At 54.5% G+C, this 25275-nt stretch overlaps 1 protein-coding gene across 1 annotated transcript; it reads left to right on the top strand.

The window, feature by feature from the left end:
* Window positions 1-7879: 7879 nt before the first annotated feature.
* On the top strand, window positions 7880-19807 carry CRYBB2 (crystallin beta B2; the record flags this gene model as incomplete). The annotated part of the gene is made up of 5 exons (XM_080717944.1): window positions 7880-7948; window positions 11460-11578; window positions 15625-15757; window positions 16996-17138; window positions 19639-19807. Exons 1-5 carry the CDS (start codon window positions 7895-7897, stop codon window positions 19805-19807), a joined length of 618 nt encoding a protein of 205 aa, XP_080574070.1. The 5' UTR covers window positions 7880-7894.
* Window positions 19808-25275: the final 5468 nt, after the last annotated feature.

The following is a 25275-nucleotide window of genomic DNA, read 5'->3' as shown; positions in this document are numbered from 1 at the left end:
GCTTGTAATCCCCGCGCTTGGGAGGCGGAGACAGGAAGATCACGCAGGTTCGAAGCCAGTTTTGCTGGCTTAAGAGACCCTGTTTCCAAAATAAAAATACAAAATAGGTCTGGGAGTGTAACCCGGAGAAGGGTTTCCAGGAACCCCAGTACCACCAAAAAAAAAAAAAAAAAAAGGAAATAAAGAAACACAGATGTTTCGAATGTAACTTTGGGATATCATAAGTGCCAAGAAGAATGATCGATTGGGGCAGGAGGATGGAAGTCCTGTGGGCAGCAGACACTGCCCTGGACACGTGACCTGTGAGTCAAATCATAAATAAAACACGAGAATATTCCAGGCAGAGGGAGCAGCAGGCGGTGAGGCCCAGGGCAGGGATGTGCGTGGCTGCTGTGGAGTGGTGTGCAGGGAGTCGGGGAGCGCAGGCGGCGGGGCAGCTCAGCCAGGCCTTTGCACACACGGTGGGCCCCACCTTTTCTCCAAGGAGTGGGGGCCATGGTGTGTTCCAACCGGCTGGTCCTGTATAGCCTCAGGGGTTATTTAATAGGACGGTTCTGGCTAGGGCGCAGAGCACGCTCTCAGGAGTCAAGAGGAGAGTTGTGTGGGGACCTGCCATAACCAGACCTCCTCTCTCTGAGCTGGAAGCAGAGTGAGTCTCCTCTTAGAGTCAGTGTTTATTATTATTATTATTATTATTATTATTATTATTATTTGTTTTTTGTTTTGTTTGTTTCTTTGCAGTACTAGGGATGGAACCCAGGGGCATTCTACCTCCGAGCTACACCCCCAGCCCTATTTTTTATTCTTTATTTTGAAACAGGGTCTTACTAAGTTGCAAAGGGCCTCACTAAGTAGCCGAGGCTGTCCTCGAACCACGATACTCCTGTCTCAGCCTCCCAAATGCTGGGATGACAAGCGTGTGCTGCCATGCCCAGCTCAGTCTAGGCTTTTTTAAAATTCATAGCAGAGAAGCCATCTGGACTATTTCTTTGGTGAGCTGGGCCACGAACTTGGGCCCGGGCAGGCAGGGGTGCCGGGCAGTGAGGCGGGCGAGACAGGCGCTGACCCTCGGGATGGCAGCCCAGCTCCGTCCCCTCTGTCTCCTGACTTCCCCGCGTCCCCTGAACCAGAGTTCTCTGAGGGCCGCAGGGTTTTAGAAACCAACAGGAGGCGGGCGTAGCCAGTGGTCCTGTTTCACAGATGGACACGCCAAGGCTCAGCCAGGCAGGAGCCCCTGCCCAGAGCGCAGATAAGAAGTGGCAGGGCCAATGCTCAGAGCCTCGGTATTGACTCCAGAACATTCCTTCCTGAGCCCTGCACCGGGAGCTGCTGGGAAATGGGGTAGAAGCGTGTTCAGCTGCATCCGGGCAGCTGTGTGGTGAGAAGGTCAGGGACTCGGTGGGGACAGGACCGAGCTGGGCTCCTGCCCAGGGCTGACCACTTACTGTGTGCCTCTGGGTGAATGGCACAACCTCTCTGGGCCTCGCTATCCTCACTGATAACTTGGAAATAAACAATATGAAGGCCCGTCGCACCGCCTGCTGGGAGTGCTGGCATGAGCTTGCTTTGTAGAAAGTGCTTAGAACCAGGTAGGGGCTGAGCAAAACTTTGTCGGCTTCTTCTTCCTGGCCTTTTTTTTTTTTTTATGATTATGAGGAAGAGAGAGACGGGCTTGCAGAGTTCCAGAAGCAAACCCCTGCAGGCAGCCTCTGCTCTTGGAAGGAGCAGAGACGTTCCGGTTGCTTGATAACGAGGGCTTGTCCTAAAAACACCTGCGGAACTAGGAAACCAGGGTACCGGGTGGCTCCATCAACACGGTCCCTGCTATGTCCCGGGGAGCCTGACCACGCAGCCTAGAGGGAGGAAGAGATTTATTTGCTCACGCTTTTTTTTGAGATTCCGGGTTCAGTCCGTGGGAGGCCGGGTTTGTGGAGTTCGGTGCTTGGAGGCGGAAGCAGAGAGAGGGGGGGAGTAAGGGCTCTGCTCTCACATCATGGAGAAGGGCAAGCAAGCAAGGAGATTCAAAGACAGGCGCAGTCCCCAAGGCCACACCACCAGGGATCCACCTTCTCCATCTCTGACCTACCGAGGCCACCGACCGAGGTCCTGGCCCAGGCTGTGGTTCACCCATCATGATAGCTTTATCTACTGATGAGATGGCAACACTCGGTTTAAAACTATATAGACTCTGAGCTCTGCAGGGGACGTTCTAGATCTGACCACATAACACCAGGATCTGAATGCGGCCTGTCACGGAGCTGTGTGGGGCCCAGGAGCCCGAGCCGGAGCCCAGGACTCCCCGCAGCCAGGCCTCGGGCCATTCCCCAAGGAGGTCCAGGCAGTGAGCTGGGCCAGTACACCCCTGACTCGTGCCCTCGAGGGCTTTGTGCCAACCCTTGCTGGCAGCTGTCATCTGGTCCCGGGCATCTTGTCTCTGTCTTCTCTATGATGGAAGATTCTGGCTGTGCTTTTCCCCCAACTGAGACCTTGAATGTGGCCTCAACGGGCTCTTTCTAGCAGTTAACATCCAGGCATCTGCACGCCTGGCTACAATTCTGGGTAATCAGCCTTCCGCGGCACCTACTGGGGCTCCCACGTAAACACCCCAACCCTACCCAGCAGGTGCGACCTGCTCTGAAAAATGACAGCACCCCGGCACCGCTGCTTGTGGCTTCTCTCTGTATCCCCCCAAATCACCCCGGCCCGCCGCATGTGCGACTGGCTGTATGTTGTCCAAGGTGCTTCCACGTAGGTGTGTAAAAATGTCAAGCATACGCGGAGCTCGATATTAACTTCCTCGCCAGACTTACCCATTATAGGTAGGAACACACGCCCGGCTCCTGTCTTACATCCTCTGGCAGAACTGTGTCAAAGCCTTTTTTTTTTTTTTTAATACGGAAATACATATCACTACACAACGGATCCTATTATTCTTTATACTGTTAGAGTTGAGACAGTTGATTTCTAATTTATTTTGAAAGCTTGCCTGTGGGTGGATTATATTATCCATTTTATTTCACAAGCGTGAAGGGGCTGTCACAAATATGTCAGAAGAGGGATGTGTAGCTGCCGGCAGATTTGAAAACTGCTCCCAGGACGACTGTCTCAGAGGCGCCTTCAGCCTCCGATGCCTTCGCATCTAAGGACTAGATTGGGTTTGTCCAAGGAGGACACTGGGGCATAGGAAGATGGGGCAGGGAGGAAGGCCCAAGCGGTTCCTGTGTATCAGCCAAGCCACGCTGCCGTAACAAGCAGCCCCCAGGTTTACAACACAGGCTCAGTTCACGCCACCTTCCTGACGCCGGCCAGCAGGGGGCCCTCCTGCACGGTCCCTGAGGGTGAGCCGGCTCTGCCATCTCTCAAGGTTACAGCCCTGCAAAGTGTGGTTTTTGCAGCAAAACGGGTTCTTGTGGAACTCGGAGGTAGAAAAGCCCTTGAGTTCCACCCCCAGTACTACAAAATAAAATAAAATAAGTTAAATAAAAAGAGGCCCTGGGAAGACAAAAGCAGTGCTGAGGAACCTGGGCGCGCCCTTTCTGGGGCGGGCGGGCCCCTTTGACAAGGTAAGGTTGCAGATACCGTCCTACCCGTGGACCAGAACACTCAGGTGTTTATAAGCGTGGACGCTCATTTCAGATGAGAAACCCTAGGTAGGAGGAGGGCGATCCCGCCGTCTGCAGCCCTGGGAATCGGCGAGTCCCGGGCGCGGGCTGGGCTCAGATCTCAGCCCTGCCGCGTCCTGGCTGGTGACCTGGGGGCAGGGATGCTTCCTCCTCTCTGAGCCTCAGTTTACTTATACATAAAAATAGGGATAATCCTGAAACCAGTGCTCTGTGCTGTGTACACCAGTGAGAACCCTGACTGCATCCTAACTGAGAATATGGAAGGTTTGGGGAGAAACACTTGATTCTGATGGGGAAGCTGAGGCCCGAAGGAGCGGCCATCATCACAATCCTGGGGTTTAGTGGGAAGCCCCGCTCTGTAAACAGTAACATTTTCCTGGAAATCACACTGACCCAAGTTCAAGTGACACTTTCTGCCTGTGTGATCTCAGATAAGTTACTTAGCCTCCCTGGGCCTCAGCTTCTTTATGGTATAGAGGGGATGCTAATTACACCTACCCCTAACATGAGCGCGAGGCTTTACTTTAAGGAGACAGCAGGTAAAAACCCTCCAGAAAGCTCAGCAGAGGCTCCCTCCACGAAGCCGGCGGGGATCGAGGTCAGACGGCGGGGATCGAGGACAGATCCCAGATCCAGTGGGATCGCAGCACGCATCAAAGGTTAAACTCGAAGACGGACCGCAGGGGAGACGGCCGGAGGCTGCATGCCGTGTCCCTGGGCCCACAGCGGGCGCCAGAGACACCGTCACCCCTGGAGCCATTGTCAGAATACCACGCTAAGGACAATGGGACCTCAGACCCCCACCCCGAAAAAGCAGGAGACACACCGGGTGTGGTGGCACACACTGATATCCCCGTACTTGGGAGGCTGAGACAGGAGGATCGCCGGTGGAGGCCAGCCTCAGCAACCATGCCAGGCCTTTACCAGCTTAGTGAGACCTCGTTTCAAAATAAAAAATAAAACAAGGCTGGGGGGTGTAGTTCAGAGGCAGAATGTCCCTGGGTTCAATCTCCAGTACCGCAAAACAACAGCAATTAAAAAAAAACAAAACAATAAAAACTGTGAGACACAAGGTTTCAAGGATGTTGGCTGAAGGTGAATTTGTTTGTTTTTGATGTGTGATAACAATTTATTTAGCAGCTGGGTTGGGTGATGAACACCTACCATCCAAGTACTTGGAGGCTGAGATAGGAGGATCAAAGGTTAGAGGCCAGCCTCAGCAACTTAGTGAGATCCTATTTCAAAATAAAATAAAATAGGCCAGGTATGGTGGCGCACGCTTGTAATCCCCGCGCTTGGGAGGCTGAGACAGGAGGATCGCGCAGGTTCGAAGCCAGCCTCAGCTACTTAGTGAGGCTCCCGGCAACTTAGTGAGACCCTGTTTCCAAATAAAATATAAAATAGGTCTGGGAGTATAGACTGGAGGTAGAAAGCCCCTGGATTCCACCCCCGGTACCACCTAAATAAATAAATAAATAAATAAATATAAAATAAAAAGGGTTGGTAGTGTAGCTCAGAGGGAGAATGCTCCTGGGTGCAATCCCCAGTACAAGAAAAAATCCATAACATAAACTCCATAACTGCACCCATTTTAAGTGGACAGTTGAGTGGTTTTGAATACAATCATGTCTCTATGCAACCAGCACTGTCTACTTCCAAAACTTCTTCCTCTTACCAAAAACTAAAATCCTGTCCCCACCGGACACTGGCTCCATCTCTATGTCCATCTCTGGGAAGGTTTCTGCTCTAACCCTCTCCCGTCAGCAGAATCACACAGTATTTATCTTCTTGTTTTTTTTTTTCCCCCCTCTAAGCCTTATGGTTTCAAGGTTCATCTATGTGATAACGTGTATGAAAAATCCCTTCCTTTTCCAAGGCCTACTAATATTCCATTTTTTTCACATACCATCCACCTATCGGCGGCCCCGTGGCTCGCCCCGCCCTTTGCCTAGTGTGACCGGTGCTTCGAGGGTGAGCAGAGATCTGTTTGCGGGCTGCTTCTGATTCTCTCAGGCCGTGCCTGGAGCTGGAGCAGCCGGATTGCATGGTAGTCCACGTTAAATGTTTTGAGGAACCATAGCGCTGCTTTTCATACTGGAGAAACCCAGGCCGGGGACATGTTTGCCCCCCGTGCTGTCTACCTTCTGATTGGAAAGACAGAAAACCCGTGCAAAACACGGAATGGCAGAGGGGGCAGACAGAGCCAGTGTGGCTGGGGGCCGGGCGTGCGTGTGTTGTGTGTGTTTGTGTATATGGGGGTGTGAGACGGGGGCGAGCAGGCGTCCTCCACCCCCAGCACCCTCCGCTCTGCCTGACACAAGCCTGACACCGCCCGGGCCGCAGGACAGACGTGAGGATAGACAGGCATCCAGGGCCGGTGACCTAGGCGGCCGAGATGGGAGGGAGGATCCCAGGAGACCCCCCAAAGGCCGCCGTGTGTGGCAGCCAGGGGGTGAGGTCCGTCTTCCTGCTGGGGCCACCTGATCCTGGGGCTTCATTGAATGCACCCTGCTGGCTCCTAGCACCTGGGTGCTCCTGCGCGGCCCCTCTCCCCGGCCCGTCTCCCCGCTACCAAGGGCTCTGCCTCTCCGGGGAGCTCTCTCGAGTGGTCCAGGCTGCGGCAGGCCTCTCCCCTAACACTGACCCCTAAAACAGACCTTGGAACCAGCTCGGTGCCCAACCGATGGCCGACACATGGACGGATGGGTGGGCGGCTGGGCAGGGGCCAGCAACCGTCCTCTGCTATTTTTCCGCCATGCCCCACGGCAAATGACCGTGCCCATGAACCTGGCACGGCCCGGCGGCGCTGGCAGCCAGAGGGCTGATGTCTGCAAAGCGGGCACCTCCTTGCCCAGCCGCCTGACTACCCTGGCGCGGCCGGATCTGAAAGCTAATGACATTATTGTGCAGAGACACAATGTCTGCGGGCATTTGCTGACCAGGCTTTGGTGTGGGCTTAATCCGGCATTCTCGCCCCGCTTTGCGCGGGGACGCGGAGGTCACCCGTCTTGGCACCGATGCTCCTGGGGAAGGTATAAAGGCCACCGACCCCGGCAGGGCTCCACGGGCGCTCGCGGGGGCTGGCATCACCGGTAAGATGGGCTCTCCTGTGTGTCTCTTCCCGCACCCTCGTCTTTGCTGGGGAACCTGGGGGTCCTGGGAGTGAATCCACAGCCCTTTGGGCAGGGACTTCACGCTCAGCGCCCAGCCTTGGTTTTCTTTTCTGTGAAATGGGAAGAGGGGCCATCAAACTGCCTTTGTTGGGGGGTAACGGGTGCCTGGCACCTCATGGCTTTGTGGGGTAACGGGTCTCTGGCACTTCGTGGTTCTGTCGGGGTAATGGTGCTTGGCACGTCGCGGCTTCCTGGCATGGGCAATGCTTGTTAGAAATAACAGTCTATCAGCAGCCTCCCCGGGCCCGCAACAGGAGAGAAAAATGTAACAGGTTTGCAAACCTGGACGGTCCTGCGCCGATGGGTGTTGGCTGGTGAGAGCGCCGCCCAAGCGTCCAGCCGCTACTGCCGCCCTCTCTGCCCGGCCTCGGCCAGCAGTGGCGGGTGGACCATGGCGGCCCCAGAGAAGGGCAATTCTGACCCTGTCACTGCCCTGCCGCTGCTGGTTTCTGGCACCCTGTGATCCGGCTCCGCCGCCCGGTGCTTGCAGATGTGTGCTTGGTAGAATCAAGTCCTTGCAAGCCAGTCACAGTCACCGCTTCGCAGCCAGCCTCAGCTACTTAGTGAGGCCCTCTGCAACTCAGTGAGACCCTGTTTCAAAGTAAAGCATAAAAAATAGGGCTGGAGGTGTAGTTTGGAGGTAGAATGCCCTGGGTTCCATCCCTACTACCGCAAAAATAAAATAAAATAAAAATAAAAATAAATAAATAAAAAGGGCTGGGAGTATAGCTCAGAGGTAGAATGCTACTGAGTTCAATCCCCAGCACAAAAAAAGAAAGAAAGAAAGAAAGAAAGAAAGAAAGAAAGAAAGAAAAGCAAATGGTTGGGTGGAGGCCTCAGTAACCTTGACAGGTTTCCTGGGACCCGGCGGCCCAGGGGCCCAGGGGCCACTTCCAACTCCAGTTGGTCATGAGATCTTCAGAGTCTCTGCTCTCCCCTCTTCCTGGAGCCGGCCTGGACGCAGAGCAGGGTTGCCCAGGACGGCCCCAGCCCGGGCTCTGGCGAGGGTGGAGAGGAGGGGGCTGACCGGCGCTCCCGAGGGTCCTCACGGCGGCCTCCCCATTTCTTCCAGGTCCTTCCTGCTCGGGACAGTCCACCATGGCCTCAGATCTGCAGACCCAGGCGGGCAAGCCACAGCCCCAAAACCCCAAGGTGAGCCGGCCTGCGGGAGTGTGGGCGCGAGGCCTCATCTCATACCAGCTCGCCTCTGTCGCACGGGCCCAGCATCCCCCTTCCCGATACCCAAGCCGCCCCTTCCCATCTCTGGGACTCATTCTCCCCCAACACACACACACAGGGGGCCGATTCCAAAGGTCTCCTTCTGGCCAGGGGCGGGTCCTATCACCCATGGGCCCCCCCAGGCTGGGGTGACCACCGCCCCAGGCTCAGAGGGTGCCCATGAATGCGAGGTTCCCCGTGGTTCCCAACTCCACGCCCGCTGTGTGGCTCAGGACGCTCACTGGGCTTCTCTGAGCCTCGGTCCCTCCCCTGCAAAAGACGGAGCGGGAGACCGAGTGCAGAGGTGGCACGGCCGGGCCGTGGGCCCAGCTGGGAGGGCCTTGCTCGCTCGTCCCGCCTGGGCCTGGGCCAGTGGTTTTCCATTCCAACGTTAGGGGCTTCTCAGACCCGACCTGGCCCTTCACATCTGTCAGCCGCCCGCACACCTGGCTGTGCTGCTGTTCTGAGTCCTGGGCACGGATTCCACCCGTATCTGCCCTTGTCTGCCCTGGGCCCCGCCTGGCCCTCACCTGCTCCTTCACGCCTGTGTGAGCGGACCTAATTTCTTTTTTTCCTTCTTTCCTTCCTTCCTTCCTTCCTTCCTTCCTTCCTTCCTTCCTTCTTCTCTCCCTCCCTCCCTCCCTTTCTCCTCCCTTTCTTTCTTCCTTCCTTCCTTCCTTCCTTCCTTCCTTCCTTTCTTTCTTATACTGAAGATGGAACCCAGAGGCATGCCACCTCCGAGCTACACTCCCAACCCTATTTTTTATTTTGAAAAAGAATTTCACTGAGTTGCCAAGTTGTCAGACCTTATCTCTCTCTCTCTCTCTCTCTCTCTCTCTCTCCTTCTTTCTTTCTCCTTCCTTCCTTCCTTTCTTTTTTGTACTGACGATAGAACCCTGAAGCATTCCTCCTCTGAGCTACACTCCCAGCCCTATTTTTTATTCTTTATTTTGAAACAGAATCTCACTGAGTTGCAAAGGACCTCGCTAAGTAGCTGAGGCTGTCCACAAACCTCAATCCTCCTGTCTCAGCCTCCCGAATGCTGGGATGACAAGTGTGCGCCACCACACCTTGCTCAATTTTTTTTTTTTTAAAATAAGGTCTCACTAAGTTGCCGAGGCTGTCCGTGAACCGCGATCCTCAAATCTCCCAGCATTCTGGAGGCCGAGACCGGAGGATCACTGTTCGTGGCCAGCCTCAGCTACTTAGGCCCTCTGCAACTCAGTGAGACCCTCTTTCAAAAAAATAAAAAGACTAAAAATTAGGGCTGGGGATGTAACTCAGAGGTATCCCCAGTACCAAAAACAAAACAAAACAAAAGTATGTAGCTAAGAGCTGCCAGGCTTTATTCTCCATCATATTTATGGAAACCAATAATGATGATAATAACGACACGGGCCTGCTGTCCATGCTAAGACTTTTCAAGTGCATTGGGAATCTGTTTCTCCGCATCGGCCCACCCCTATAGACCCTGGCCTCCCAGGCCAGGGAGATAACAAAGTACCCCTAATTGCCCTAACTCTGTACCCTCCTCAGCAACCCTGCAGGACAGGTGTGGTCTCCCATTAGACCCGGGGCTCAGGGTGGTCAAGTTACTTTCTTAGGGCTGCACAGCCATGGCGGAGAACCTGACCGTCTCCAGCTCAGTGACTGTAAAAGCTGAGCCTGTGGGATCCCTCTCGGAGCCCAACTGGCCGCTCCCTCCTCCCTCCTCTCTTTTATCTGGCTAATCCCCGGCCTGGGAGTGAGAGGTATGTTTGCTTAGCCAGTGCTTAGCAGGTGCATTCTGCAGCCGCTGCCCCTCCTGGGAGCCAGCTGCCAGGGCCCTCCTCACCCAGAGGCTGCTCCTCGGAGAAGCGTGGCTCAACGGCTCTGCTGCCAAGTGCTCTCTGAAAGGAGGCAGCTGGCCTCCTCCGGTGAGCACTGGACTGTGAGCCCCCCTGGGGGCGCCTGTGTTTTGCAGAGCTCCCTTCCCTGGGCCGACAGGAGGATCAGGTGAGGGAGGGAGGAGGACTTAGGGACCTCAAAGCCCCTGAGGGCGGAGGCTTAAAGCAAGAGCCCAGGAGCCCAGTGTTCAGGCGCAGGCTGGCAATCTCAGCAGTTGGGAGGCTGGGATGAGAGGATTATGGTTTGAGGTCAGCCTCAGCAAATTAGTGAGACCCTGTTTAAAAAAATTTTTTAAAAGGGCTAAGAAATAGCTCAGAGGTAGAATGCTCCTGGGTTTAAACTCCAGTACAAAAAAGAAGAAAAAAGAAAAAAGAAAAAAAGGAAAAGAAAAAAGAAAGGAAAATTAAAAAAGCACAGGTGTGTAGTTCTAGGGGTGAGCTGGGGATGAAGGGCGTCCATGGCTGGCTGGTCCATCGGGGCAGATGTTCGTGAACCAGCGGCACCCTTTCCCGGGGTTGCCTGCACAGTCCGCGGCTGCACCCAGAGCCGGGCTGAATGACTGTGTCACCAAGATCCCAGGCTCGCTGTGAGCAAAGGGCTGCTCCCCCGGGTTCTGCTGTGAGCTGCGCTGGGCTCCAGCGCCATCTCGGCCACCTGCCCAGCTGGACTCCGTGGCAGTGCCTTAATTAACAGAGCCACGAGGAGCTGGGGGCGTGGCTTGGCGGTAGAGCGCTTGCCTAGCATTGAGAGGTCCTGGGTTCAATCCCTTGTACTGAAGAGGGAGAGAGAGAGAGAGAGAGAAAGAAAAAAAAAGAAAATTATGTTTTCGTTTTCCTTTCCTTTTTATTTTTAGTGCTGGGGATTGCACCCATGGGAATTCTACCACTGAGCTACATCCCCAGCCTTAATTAATTAATTAATTAATTAATTTATCTATTTATGGGTCTGAGGATGGAACCCAGAAGCAGTTGACCTCCGAGCTACACCCCCAGCCCCATTTTTTATTCTTTATTTTGAAACAGGGTCTCTCACTGAGTTGCAGAGGGCCTCACTAAGTAGTCACGAACCGCGATCCTCCAGGTCTCAGCCTCCTGAAGGCTGGGATTACAAGCTTGCGCCACCACGCCCGGCTTTATTTAAAAAATTTTTTTTTGAAACAGGGTCTCGCTAGGTTGCTGAGTCTCACTACTTGTTGAGGCTGTCCTCGAACCTGCGATCCTCCTGCCTCAGCCTCACAAGTCCTGCTGATGACAAGCCGGCGTCACCGCACCCGGCTTAATTATGTGTCTTCCCCCGCAGATCAAATGCCACTTGCTAACCGTTTTGTTCCCCTGAATCTAGAACCATCCCAGGAGGCAGCTGTGTTGGCCATTTTACAGCTGGGGAGACTGAGGCTCAGAAAGGAGATATGCAGGGTCCAGGGCCAGGGCCAGGAACACAGACACCGGGACAGTCTGGCTCCGAGGGGATGGGCCTCCAGCCTCCTCCCAGCCTCTCCGAGCGCCAGCCTTTCCTTCGGCTCAGAACGGGGCGCTGACGGAGCTCTCTCCTCTCGCAGATCATCATCTTTGAGCAGGAGAACTTCCAGGGCCACTCCCACGAGCTCAGCGGGCCGTGCCCCAACCTGAAGGAGACGGGTGTGGAGAAGGCGGGCTCCGTCCTGGTGCAGGCTGGACCGTACGTACTGGGGGCTTCTTCGCCCGGTGCTTTGCAAGCGGACAGAGCTGCTTCCAGTCCCGATCCCGGCCCTTCTGGGGGCCGCATGGCGCCTGAGAGGGGCTCCCCTTCCTAAGCCTCGGCGTCCTCCCCTTAGGATGAGGGTAACTCTGTCTTCCTGATGGTGGACGGAGCGAGTTCGGGTGTAAAACCCGACACAGGGGCTGCCAAACAGGGACAGACGGTCCCGGACCGTCCTCGGCTCCCCGGGGAAGGTTTGGGGCTGGCTTCCCCAACCCTACCCACTCTTTCTTCCTAACTTCTGGCGACCCGGGGATTGTCAGCGGATTGGCTGGACATCTGGGGCCTGGTCTCTACCCGAGAGCTCAGAGGAGGGGCAGGAGTCCAGCCTCTGCCTGATCCGGAGCTGAGCATTTCTGTCAACCTGCACGGAGCCTCTGGGGCACCAAACCGCAGGGTGGCAGGCCTTCTCCTGCGGCTCCCGCCCGCTCCCCTTAGAAGCCTCAGCCACCGGGGGTCACCAGTGACCCCCAACCAGTAGGTCAGAGGTCTGTAGGGCTGGGGCTCCTGGGGTGACCCCCACCACACCATCAGGTTTGGGGAAACTTTGCCAAGTGTGGTGGCCCTACACAAGTCACAGTCTCAAGCCAGGGAGGACGCATCCGCAGGAATGGCTCTGCCGTGCCTGGGTATCTGGCACTGAAGTCTAGACCCCTGAGCGCCAAGTCCGATTTTCAGTTCTTGTTTTGTTTTTAACAGTACTGGGGATGGAACCCAGAGGCATTCTACCTCCGAGCTCCACCCCCAGCCCTATTTTTTAGTCTTTTTTTTCTTTTGGCAGGTCTGGGGATGGAACCCAGGGGCATTCTACCTCCAAGCTCCACCCCCAGCCCTATTTTTTATTCTTTACTTTGAAACAGGGTCTCACTGAGTTGCAGAGGGCCTCACTAAGTAGCTGAGGCTGGCCGCAAACCAGGATGCTCCTGTCTCAGCCTCCCGCATGCTGGGATGACAAGCGCGCGCCACCGCGCCCGGCTTCTTTTAATAATCCGAGGGGAGAATTTCCCAAACATATTTAAACTGTTTCGCTTGCTTGCTGGTTTGATTGACTTTCTTCTTTTTGTGGGGTCCTGCACACACAAGTGCTCTCCCATTGAACTAACCCTCAGCCCTCCTAAACATGTTTATACTTTTCTACTTTCTTTCTAATAATAGAAATTGTGAGCCGGGCGTGGTAGCCCGCGCCTGTAATCCCAGTGCTTGAGCGGCTGAGACTGGAGGATTGCAGCTTCGAGGCCAGCTTCAGCGACTTAAGGAGGTCCTCCGCAATTTAGCAAGAACCTGTTACGAAATAAAAAAATAAGAAGGGCTGGGGGTGTAGCTTGGAGGCACAATGCGCCTAGGTTCAATCCCCAGTGTGTGTGTGTGTGTGTGAATGTTTGTGTGTGTGTGTTTGTGTGTGGGGTACTATGGATTGAACCCAGAGGCATTCTACCTTCAAGCTGCACTCCCAGGCTTTAAAAAAAATTTTTTTGCTTTGAAACAGGGTCTCACTAGGTTGCTGAAGGTCCCCCTAAGTTCTGAGGCTGGCCTTGAACCTGAGATCCTCCTGTCTCAGCCTCCCAGGTGCTGGGGATACAGGTGTGGGCCACCATGCTCAGGCTGGTGTTTTTCAGAGTGGCTCAAGGCACATGAGCATCATATCTCAGAGGGACATGCTTTGAGTGCAGACTCTTGGGTCCTGCCTCGGTGCCACTAAAACCCTTGGCTTGGAGCCTAGGAATCTGCATTGAACCCGCTTGCCTGGTGATTTATATCCCTGATTAACTTTGAGAACCGATTCCCTACGTCATTATTTTTTTGACTTTATAATATTCCATAATTGGATATGCCATAACTTATTTAAACAGACCCTTCTCGTTTTTTTTTTTATTTATTTTTGTTTTTGTGGTACTGCAGGTTGAACCCAGGGATTCTGTACATCTGAGCTACACCTCCCAGCTCCGTTTCATTTATTTTGAAACTGGGTCTTGCTAAGATGCCGAGAGTCTCACTAAGTTGCTAAGAGTCTTACTAAATTACTGAGGCTGGCCTCGACACTGACATCCTCCTGTTTCAGCCTCCCAAGGATTGGGATTACAGGCAGGCACCACCGCGCTGAGCCCGTTGGGTGCGGCGTCTCTGTTACTAGGAACTAGGTGTTGTAAGTAGCACCATGACAAGTGTCCACGGTCCATATTCAAACGTGCATGAGATCTTGGCATCTGACCCCTAAGGATGCATTGTAAAGCAGAATTTCTGGATTGAGGGTGCATCCTTCTGTAAGGGACAGCAGGCGTGAGCTCCTGATTCCTTAAGGACTTTGGTTGCTGTTCAGGGCAGCCATCATTGGCTCTGTGGGAAGGTCTACCCAGCCCCGGCTGCTCCCACCGGCTGGGCCTTTGGGCTGCACCCCTCTTCCCTGTTCCCTCTATTAGCCGTGCTCTGTCTGAAGACAGCTCTCTCTTTAATGTCCTGCAGCCGGCCTCCTCTGTATCCACGAATTTTGCGTTACAGATTGAACTAAGCAGGGATGGCAAATATTCAGAGAAAAGGCCACATCTGTACTGGACAGGTGCACCCTTTCTATTTCTTGTCGTTATTCGCCAATGACAAGAAATAGTAGTGATCACTGCACGGCGTGAGCCTTGCAGTAGGTGATGTAAGGTGCACAGGAGACTCGTGCGGGTCCTGCAAACACAAAGCCGCTTTATACAAGGGGCCTGAGCGTCATAGATCGGGGCATCTGCAGGCATCCCGGGACCATCCCCCTGGGTACAGCGGGATGACCACCTACCTCTTCTACCGTGAGCCTAAAAGACTCTGGGGGTTTTGCGTAACATGTGTGTTAAGAGACTAAGAACAAGAACCAAAGAGAAAATTGCTCTGAAGTAAGATGTGAACACAGCACCTGGGTTTTGCAGCCGTGGTTTGAGGTTCAAGCTTGGCGGGAAAGCTGCCCCGAGGGCTTGAAATGTGCTGTGCTTGGTGCATTCGTGGGGGGGGGGGGCTGGTGAACATGGCAAATCGGGGCTGAGGGTCTTCTGTTTGCTTTGAGAGTTGGCTGTTGATTTCCCAGCACCCCACAGGCCTCACCTGCGGTGTCTGCACACCGTGTCCTTCCCATTTCTTACCTGTGTTCCAATGGGTAGAGGGCAGCAGAGCCCTGAATTCCAGATAACAGAGGTAACCCTGCCCCTGAAGTCTCTGTTTGGGCTTAGATGGGGCTGCTGCTCCTGGCTGGGCTGGGTCAGAGCGAGCCCTGGGGTGGGACATGGACAGTGGGGGTCCTGCTGCAGGGTACCGGCCTAGAGCTGACCCACACCTCTTTCCCGGCTCCCTTGCAGCTAGAATAGAGCTGACCCGCCCCTCTTTTCCAGCTCTCTTGCAGCTGGCATAGAGCTGACCCATCCCTCTTTCCTGGATCCCTCGCAGCTAGCATAGAGCTGACCCGCCCCTCTTTCCCAGCTCTCTTGCAGCTAGCATAGAGCTGACCCGCCCCTCTTTCCCGGCTCTCTTGCAGCTAGCATAGAGCTGACCCGCCCCTCTTTCCCGGCTCCCTTGCAGCTAGCATAGAGCTGACCCGCCCCTCTTTCCCGGCTCTCTTGCAGCTAGCATAGAGCTGACCCGCTCCTCTTTTCCAGCTCCCTTGCAGCTAGCATAGAGCTGACCCGCCCCTCTTTCCCGGCTCCCTTGCAGCTAGCATAGAGCTGACCCGCCCCTCTGTCCCGGCTCCCTTGCAGCTAGCATAGAGCTGACCCGCCCCTCTTTCCCGGCTCCCTTGCAGCTAGCATAGAGCTGACCCGCCCCTCTTTCCCGGCTCCCTTGCAGCTAGCATAGAGCTGACCCGCCCTTCTTTCCCGGCTCCCTTGCAGCTGGCATAGAGCCGACCCACATCTCTTTCCCAGCTCCCTTGCAGCTGGCATAGAGCTGACCCGCCCCTCTTTTCCAGCTCCCTTGCAGCTAGCATAGAGCTGACCCGCCCCTCTTTCCCGGCTCCCTTGCAGCTGGGTGGGCTATGAGCAAGCCAACTGCAAGGGCGAACAGTTCGTGTTTGAGAAGGGCGAGTACCCCCGCTGGGACTCGTGGACCAGCAGCCGGAGGACGGACTCCCTAAGCTCTCTGAGGCCCATCAAAGTGGTGAGTCCCCCGCCTGCTCCCCAGCCTCCTCTCCGCCACCTGAAGCCAGAGGTGAGGGCGCCCCTAGCTTCACGTCCCGTCTCGCTGGCAAGGAACCTGCTGGCTGGGTGACCCTGAGAGCTGACTTCCTTAGCCCTCGGTTTCCTCATCTATAACCTGGGCTATTAGAATCCATTGCCCCAAGGCTGGCCTGAGCTCAGCCTGAGGGACCTTGTGTCGGACAGCTCCAGGGGCACCACCTGCCCAAGGAGGACGGGCCTCAGGCTAGTGTAGGCGGCTAGGGGTGTGCAACTCTTGCCACAGAACTCCTCAAAAAAGAGCCATCGTGGATATGAGAAGAGATTCTGTGCTTAGGGGTGGAGGGAAAGGGAAAGGTAGTTTAGCTCTTGTCGGAGGCTCCAGGTTACTGGTTCTGCCTAGAACCAGTGTCAACTCTTGGGGGAGGGACAAGGACTTAGTTTACTCAAGAGTTTAACCCCTGAACCTCCCAAGCCCAGACTGTTTCCTCCCAGAGCTGGAGGGAAGACTGGGAGGAGCTTGGCCTTGGCGTCCCACACACCTGGCTTCTGCTCTTCTCAGCTGGGTGCCCCTGGGCAGGTGACCCTCCCTTTCTGAGCCTCAGTCTTCTCATCTGCAAATGGTATCCAAGTTGCTTCAAGGATTCAGTGAGAAGCCCGGGAAGATGTCATAGAAACAGGGAGAGGGCTGGGAAGAGCTTTGGAGAGGAGGGAAAACCAGGCGCCTGCTAGAGGCACAGTGGAAATGTGCACAGGTGTGCACATGTATGTGGGGTGTGCACATGTATGTGGGTGTGCACACGTGGCTACCATTTATTTTTAATTTCAGTACTGGGGATTGATCTCAAGGACCTCTGAGCTATACCCCGGCTCTATCTTATTATTTTATTTTATTTCTGAAATGAGGTCTCGCTAAGTTGCTGAAGGTCTTGGCTAAGTTGCAGAGGCTGTTCTCCAACCCGCCATCCTCCTGTCTCAGCCTCCCAGGGACTGGGATTACAGGTGTGTGCCACCATGACCAGCCGATGGCTGCCATTTCTAAACGAGGAAGTCGAGGCAGGAGAGGGAAGCTGACATCTCCCCAAAGTCAAAGGAGCAGGCTGAACACACACCCGCGGGCTGGGGCACGCTGGGGCGCACCCATCCAGTCCGGGCCATGGGTGGGGTAGGAAGGCGCCCTGGGCGCTCACCGGTACTCGCTCTCCTCCACCCTGTCAACAGGACAGCCAGGAGCACAAGATCATCCTCTATGAGAACCCCAACTTCACGGGGAAGAAGATGGAAATCGTGGACGACGATGTACCCAGTTTCCACGCCCATGGCTACCAAGAGAAGGTGTCATCTGTGCGGGTGCAGAGCGGCACGTGAGTGCAACCCCTGCCCTGGCTCTGGAGTCCCGCAGCCTGCTCTGCCCTGAGCTCAACGGGTGACACTGCCGCCCTGCTCTGCAGACCTCGGCCTTCACCCTTGAAAAGCGGTGGGAGCCATCAGCCCTTGAGCATGCGCAGCTCAAAAGTGGTGGAACCCGTTAGCCTACGCGCGCAGGCGCAGCTTGGAAAGTGGTGGGAACTGGCAGCCTATGTGCATGCGCTGTGTTCCTCTGGGAAAGCGGTGGGACCGCTCAGCGTTTGCACATGCGCAGTGTTCCCTTTAGAAAGCGGCGGGCCATTTGGCCCATGCGCATGCGCAGCATCCCCAGTTCCCATTCAGAACCCTGTGTGTGTGTATGGGGGTGCAGATTGAGGCAGAGGCACCGGTAGGTTGAGGCAGGAGTGTGGGAGTGAGCTAATGGTGCCTGAACGCAGCTGTGAGAGGCGGGAAGTCCAGCGTGTGCCACCTCCCCCCACCAGGGTTACTGAGTTTCTGCAGAATTCAACTTCTTTGACACAAACCGAGGCCCTGAGCACAGACGGATTCCTCATTGTGAGAAGTTGGGACGTCAGCCAGGCGTGGTGATGCACGCCTCTAATCCCAGTACCTGGGAGGCCGAGACAGGAGGACTGCAGGTTTGAGGGCAGCCTCAGCAACTTAGTGAGGCTTTCAGCAACTCAGCAAGAACCTGTTTCACAATAAAAAAAATAAAATAGGGCTAGGGGTGTGGCTCAGAGCAGAACGCCCTTGGGTTCATTCCCTAGTACCACCACCACACACACACACACACACACACACACACAAAGGGGAAAAAAGAAAGAAAAAAAGTGGGCGATTGGGATTTTATGGGGCTTCTCAGATGAGCCTCAAGTGGTGGATGGATGCATACGGTCGACACTGTATCCACGGGTTCTGCACCCACAGTTTCAACCGAGGATTGAAAATTCAGAAAAACAAAACTGTGTCTGCAGATGTTTCTTTTATTATTGATTCCCTAAGCAATACAGTGTAACAGCTCTCTCCACAGCACTATACGAGGGCCTATACACTGACATTGCATTAGGGATGATTTATTATAATAATATTATTGTTTTATTAATATTAATAATTTTATTAATTATTATTATTATTATTATTATTATTATTATTACTGGGGATGGGACCCAGGAGCATTCTACCTCTGAGCCTAAGTACTAGTATTACAAGCATGCATCACCATGCCCAGCTTAAAAATACTTTTTTGATGCGATATAATTATACATCATAATGAGATTCAGTGATATAAACATACGCACACACATTCTTTGTGTATTTCTCTGTATACACCCCCCCAGCCCCCCAGGAAGAGACTCTTGAGCTGAGGTCTCAGCACAGTAGGAATTGCAGGGATAAGAGACTGGGGTAGCCAGGTGTGGCAGCGCGTGCTCGCAATCCCAGTGCTTGGGAGGCTGAGACAAGAGGATTGCAGGTTTGTGGCCAGCCTCAGTAATTTAGCGAGGCCTTCTGTGACTTAATGAGACTCTGTTTTAAAATAAAAAATAAATAGGGCTGGAGGTATAGCTTTGAGGTAGAATGCCTCTGGGTTCAAGCCCAGGAAAACACACACACACACACACACACACACACACACACACACACACACACACATACAGAGAAGGTACCCCAGTGTGTACAAAGACTCTGTGGTGGGGAGAGTCCTTCAAGGGATGCTCTTGCTGTACAGAGGCCCTGGTGGCCACAGGTAAGAGATGTAGGGATGCCCAGCCGTAAAGTGGAACCACAGTGTCCAGACACTGGCCAGGCAGGTCCTTGCAGGCCAGGGCTGTGTGATGCCTCCTCGTGAGATTATAACTTTTATCCTTTGAAAAAATTAGCAAGCTTTAAAAAATTAGTGCTTTGAAAAAATTAGCAAGCCCTCCACGGTGAAGGTCTTGAGGGCGGCTTCTGGAATCGGCCCCCTCCTTTGGCCTTGCTGCTGGGCTCAGGGATGGGGGCAGACAGAGGGGCTTAAGAACCTGTCTTATTCTCAGCTTCCCGGAGTGCTCGACCGCTCTCTGCTCTAATCCTGTATCAGTCAAATTGGACTAAAAGTCAAATTTAAAGCCAGGCGCGGTGGCGCACACTTGTAATCCCAGCATTTGGGAGGCTGAGACCAGAGGATCGGGGTTTGCAGACAGCCTCAGCTACTTAGCGAGGCCCTCCGCAACTTAGTGAGACCCTGTTTCAAAATAAAGAATAAAAAATCGGGCTGGGGGTGTAGCTCGGAGGTAGGCTGCCCCTGGGTTCCATCAGCCCCAGTACTGCAAAAATAAATAAATAAATAAATAAATAAATAAAATGCAAATTTGCACTGTGAGGTACTGAACTGCCTGTGTAGCTAAGGAGACAGCAGGAGCTGCTGCTTAGCAACCAGGACGGGGGCTTCGCCGGCCCCGGTGGGCTGAGCGCGCTCTCCTCTCTCTCCCCTCCCCCTCGCCCATCCCTGGCCCACAGGTGGGTTGGATACCAGTACCCCGGCTACCGCGGGCTGCAGTACCTGCTGGAGAAGGGCGACTACAAGGACAGCAGCGACTTCGGGGCCCCCCACCCCCAGGTGCAGTCTGTGCGGCGCATCCGGGACATGCAGTGGCACCAGCGCGGCGCCTTCCACCCCTCCAACTAGTGCCCGAGACCCCCCGGGCCTCCCCGCGCGTGAATAAAGTGTGCCTGCCTGCAACCGGCGTGCCCGGCCTTTTATCCACAGCGAGACTGGGCCACGTGTGTGCGTGAGAGAGACAGAGACGGGGGGGGGGGGAAGAGAAAGAGAGAGGAGAGAAGGAGAGGAAAGAGACAGGAGAGAAATAGAGAGGAGAGAGAGAGGAGAGAGAGGAGAGAGAGGAGAGAGAGAGAGAGAGAGAGAGAGAGAGAGGAGGAACTGCAAATGTTGGGCTGGTGCAGGCGACACAGCCCTCCTGGAATCTTGGAGCTTTGCTCTGTGACCTTGAACACACTTCTCAGCCTCTCTGGGTCTGTGCTTCTTCACCTCACTTAGAACTCCATGACCTGCTATGTGTGCAGCGCGGGTGACCCCCAGGCGCTCTGTGTGAGAGCGCACAGTCACTCTTAAGGACACCTGACACGTGCCCAGCCCTTACACACGCACCCGCTGCCTGCCAGCCTCGCGTGAGCCCATTAGCACTGTAGTTCTGGGTGTGTGTGTGTGCGTGTGTGTGTGTGCGTGTGTGCGTGTGTGTGTGTGTGTGTGCGGTCCCACCATCTCAACGCCGTCACACTGCTTCCAGCACGTGCAGGTTGGGGGACTCATCCACACCATGGCAGGTGGGAGATAATACGTGCCCCCAAAACATTATTTCTTTATTTGTCCTGCAGCCGAGACTTACTGAGAGCCTCTGTTATTCCTAGAAACAGACGGGGTAGGAAATTCGACATAAGATGGAGCCCCTGCCCCCGGGAAGCTTCTGCGCTGGGAAGATGGAATTACTTTGAGAGTCGAGCCATGGAGAGGATTCTGGGTTTAATCATGCCCCCCCCCCCAAAGCCCTCTTACGACCCAAACCTCCGCCAGTGCCTCAGAATGCACGTCCTTATCTGGATCTAGTTAGTTAAACAAAATCATTCCAGGAGTGTGGAGGGCCCTAATCTGTGGGGTGTGTATTTAGAAAGGAAATCTAGCCGGGCGTGGTGGCGCACGCTTGTCATCCCAGCATTCGGGAGGCTGAGACCGGAGGATCGCGGTTCGCGGACAGCCTCAGCTGCTTAGTGAGGCCCTCTGCAACTCAGTGAGACCCTATTTCAAAATAAAGACTAAAAAATAGGGCTGGGGATGTAGCTCGGAGGTAGAATGCCCCTGAGTTCCAACCCCAGTACTGCAAAAATATTAATGAATAAAAAAAAAAAGATAAAAAGGAAATCTACAGGCACTCAGGGGTCAAATACAAGGCACAGGTGCCGGAGCCAGCCGGCAAGAGCACGGGTTCTGAAGTGAGGCGTGAGGATGAAGAGTTTTTAACCCTAACGTGGGGGAGCCGCCAGCCTTCTATCTCTACTGGTCGACCCCTGTTCGTGGGTCAATATTTCCTACGGGTCGACGACTATGCCTGGGTCAATATTCTCTATTGCGCGGACGCTCCTGGCCAACACAACTTCTGGGTCAATCTCGTCTTTATTGCGCCGACCTTGTTTTTCCAGAGGTATTTATACACAGATACAGGCCAATCAACATTCTCGTGCTACCACCACCGGAGTACAATAAAGACCAATACAAAGCACACATTACAGATAGGCCAATCAGTACCCTCATGTCATCACCACCTGATCTTCTCTCAGACCTCTTTGAACTTTCCATAACCCCAAACCTTGTTGACTCTGGGCGAAGGACAGTCAGCTGAGTCAGAGACACCAATCTAGGGGAAGGCCTTAATGGCTCCCAACACACAGGCGTTGGCCGGGAGATGCCTCTGGGAGCCAGGCACTGCCAGGGCTAGGGAGAGCCCAGGAGGATTCCCCCTCCACCCCAGAAAGCCGGCCCACACGGCTTCCCCTGGTCCTAGCCTCCAACACCGGGAGCCAATACTTTCCTATTAGCCACTTGAATCGCCTCTGTTTTTAAATAGCAGCCTCAGGAAAGGAATCTTGTGCTGTGAGAAGGCAGGTGTTATAACCAAGAGCAGGAGGGGCGGACTCCTGGGCCTCAAGGTAGAACCTCAAAGACGGTGTGCTGCAGGTGTGTTGCTCCGGGTGCGGCTGAAACAATAAGGTCTCTGCTGATGTGTGTGTGTGTGTGTGTGTGTGTGTGTGTGTGTGTGTGTGTGCGCGCGCGTGTGTGTGGCAGGGGGCCCCGAGATGGAACCACCTACCCCAAATGTTAGACTTTGCTTACTAATCTGTTATTGGGCAGGACCCAGTGGGGACATACCACTTGGCTTCAAGTGGAGTCTTGGAAACTGGCCAACCAGGGAGCCCAAGCCAGGGCACCCACGATGGCTGTCGCCGGGACTCGGGTTGGACACCCACAAGGGCATCCTGCATGTCTTCACAGCCTGCTCAAGGCACCGTGGCCGGTTCCTCGGATCAGGGTCCCCAGAGCAAGGCGGCCGCTGTGTGATATTACACGACCTACACAGGAGGGTTCATTACTCCGGAAGAGGGGACCAGGAACGGGATAAAGAGCCAATCAGTAATGGCACACAAAGTTCAGGAGGCGCTGGGCACCAGCTCCCCAAGGTGGGGCTGGAGCTGGGGCCAAGGGACCTGGAGCAGCCATCCCCGCTGCAGCCACCAGGGGGCAGCCAAGCGCTATCTCAGGGCTTGCCGCGCTGCTCGGGCCGCGATTGGAGCTGAGAGCTGTCAGTCACAGCGGCGCACTGGGCGGGGCCTCATCGCCTTTCCTCCGGCCTTAGGACCTAAGGATGAGGACCTTTTCTCCAGTGCTTCTCCCCAAGGCTTGCTGGGAGGTGAATAACGAAACAAAACAAAACAAAAACAAAAAATAAAGAGGAGAGAGGAAAAAAAACAACAACAACAACAAAACACCCGCCAGCAACAATTCAACTGAAAAGTGGGAGCAATTTTAAAGCCCATGCATGGGCTCAGAGCCAGGCACGCAGCCTCCATAAAGGATCTCAGGGCTAGGTAAGGAGAGGGGGCGGGAGGGCAGGGGGGAAGGCTGGGAGGAGAGGACTTGGGTTTTGTAGCAGGTGTAGGAGTTTTCCAGGTGCTAATTCACTCCTATCAAGGGAAAAAACAAGCTTAAAAATGCTAATTAGCTTTTTATTGGTGATTTTATAAAATAGAATGGGTGTTCCATGGAGCCCAGCAGAGGAAGTCGGGGCTGCAGAGTCAGAAAACGGCTGGAGAAAGCATAACCGGGGAACCATGAGTCAGTCCAGTGTCCTTTCAGAGACGCTTTCCCAGCAAAGCTTAACGTGCGGGTCAAGCAGAGCTGAATTGGGGACTTGGTGTCTCTTCCTCTCTCCCTCTTTCTGTCGATTTCGTGGTCTCTGGATCCAAGACAACGGAGAGGCGGTAGGCTATAGCTCTGAACGCCTCCACAGGTTGGAATCTAAGAATTTTGAGAGCCGGGTGTGGCGGGCACGCTTGTATTCCCAGCATTCGGGAGGCTGAGACAGGAGGATCGCTGTTCGCGGACAGCCTCAGCTACTTAGTGAGGCCCTCTGCAACTCAGTGAGACCCTGTTTCAAAATAAAGAGTAAAAAACAGGGCTGGGGGTGGAGCTTGGAGGTAGAATGCCCCTGGGTTCCATCCCCAGTTCCGCAAAAACAAATAAAAAAGAATTGTGAGAGCAGCTGACCAGGGAGGTGGGTGGCCGACTGATTTCTGGGGTCTGGACCTACAGCCTCCTGTAGGTTTCCCTTGGCAGGCCCTCCTCCTGGCCTCTGCTTCCTTCCCTGCCCTCCTGCGTGTCCTCCTCCCACCCGGCCTCTCCCCAGGACGGCCAGTCCAGCCGCCGCCGCAGCCCAGCAGACCCCAGAGCTGGGTTTCAGGAAGTCTCGTGCTCTGCGTGCTAGTAAGTTACTGACGAGGACTCCAGCCTCAGCTTGGGTGGTGCTGGGGATGGATCAGGCTCTGTGCATGCCAGGCAAATGCCCGGTGCCCGAGCCACACCGAGCCTTGCTGTGCTTGTTACCCTTCGATAAACTGAGCGCGGGAGCCAGTGGGGACGGGTCCACATGATGGTCTCCTCTTCCAGGCTGTGTGGCTTTGGACAGGTGCGTCTCTGGTCTGGGCTTCCTCTTCGGTAGAGCAGGGTTGTGGGGATGGATCGTGTGAGTTGGTGTGTGGGGAGAAGAGACACGCGGCAGGGGGCCTTTGCTTCCTTGTTATTTTCCTGGCCCTCGGGAAGGTGGGTGGACATGCATGTCGCCATCCTGACCATAACAGAATGCTCAGAGAGGTGGAGACACTGTCTTCACACCACACAGCGTACACGGGCCGAGGGATTCTGCTGGTGTCCTTTCTAGGTTGGGCCTGCGGGGCCCTGGCACAGCTCTCCGGGGCGGCCCACCTCCTGCTGCAGCCCCAATGCCCGGCCGGCCCTCTGGCCTGACCCTCGCTCGGCCCCCGCCGCGATCTCCATCCCAGAAGGAGCTGATGCGCACGGTCCTCTACCTGGCCTTGTGGCAGCAGCCACAAGCTCCTGTATCACTGCCACCAGAGAGTCCCAAACTGCTCTGAACAAAAGATCCAAACCGAGGCGGAGGGGGAACCCCACCCGCAGACAGCGGCCCCCGGGGCCCGATTTGCTGAATGCCACAGACCTGGCCTGACTTGGACTGAACCGCGAAATCTCCAGAAAAGTGTGAGCAAATACATCTTCCTTCCTTTAACTTGTGTGGTCAGTTGTTTCTTCATGGCCTTACTACTCCCAGGATGCTTCTCTTCAGCTGACTGTGGCCGAGAGCTGGGATATGGGGTTTAAAATACACAGAAGGAGCCGGGCACGGTGGTGCATGCCTGAAATCTCAGTATTCTGTAGGCTGAGACCGGAGGATCGCGGTTCGCGGCCACCCTCAGCTAAGCGAGGCTCTTTGCAACTCAGTGAGACCCTGTTTCAAAATAAAGAATAAAAAATAGGGCAGGGTGTATTCATTTGGGCATGGGGCTGTATTTCTATTTTCTGTATTTCTATCTTTCTAATAAACTTCTTTAAATCTTCAAAAAAAATGGGGCAAGGGGTGTAGCTTGGAGGTAGAATGCCCCCGGGTTCTAACCCCAGACAAAGAAAGAAAGAAAGAAAGAAAGAAAGAAAGAAAGAAAGAAAGGGAAATAGGGCTAGGGACGTAGCTCGGAAGTAGAATGCCCCTGGGTTTCATCCCTAGTACTGAAAAAAAATATGGAAGCAGGGAGTGGTGAGGGCTGGGGGTGCGTCAGAAAGTGGGTATTCCAGGGGTGCCAGAGCAGAGCGGACCATGACTTGCCTGGGGCCAGCGAGCGCCTTGGGCTTGGCTCTGGGAGTCATGAGTGGGGGCCTGAGAGGACAGGACCTCAGACCTCCAGGCCACACCCCACTTTTCTGTGGCTTCTCGCAAAGATTCCAGCGATTAGCTGCAAAAACTCCTGGCGACCATTCTGCCCTGTTCTTCCCAAACGTTTATTTATTGGTTTGCCTGT

Source organism: Muscardinus avellanarius (assembly GCF_963383645.1).
Source record: "Muscardinus avellanarius genome assembly, chromosome: 21".
Classification (NCBI taxonomy): Eukaryota; Metazoa; Chordata; class Mammalia; order Rodentia; family Gliridae; genus Muscardinus; species Muscardinus avellanarius.
The sequence above is the reverse complement of the archived record's forward strand: the minus strand, read 5'-3'. Positions and strand labels throughout refer to the sequence as shown.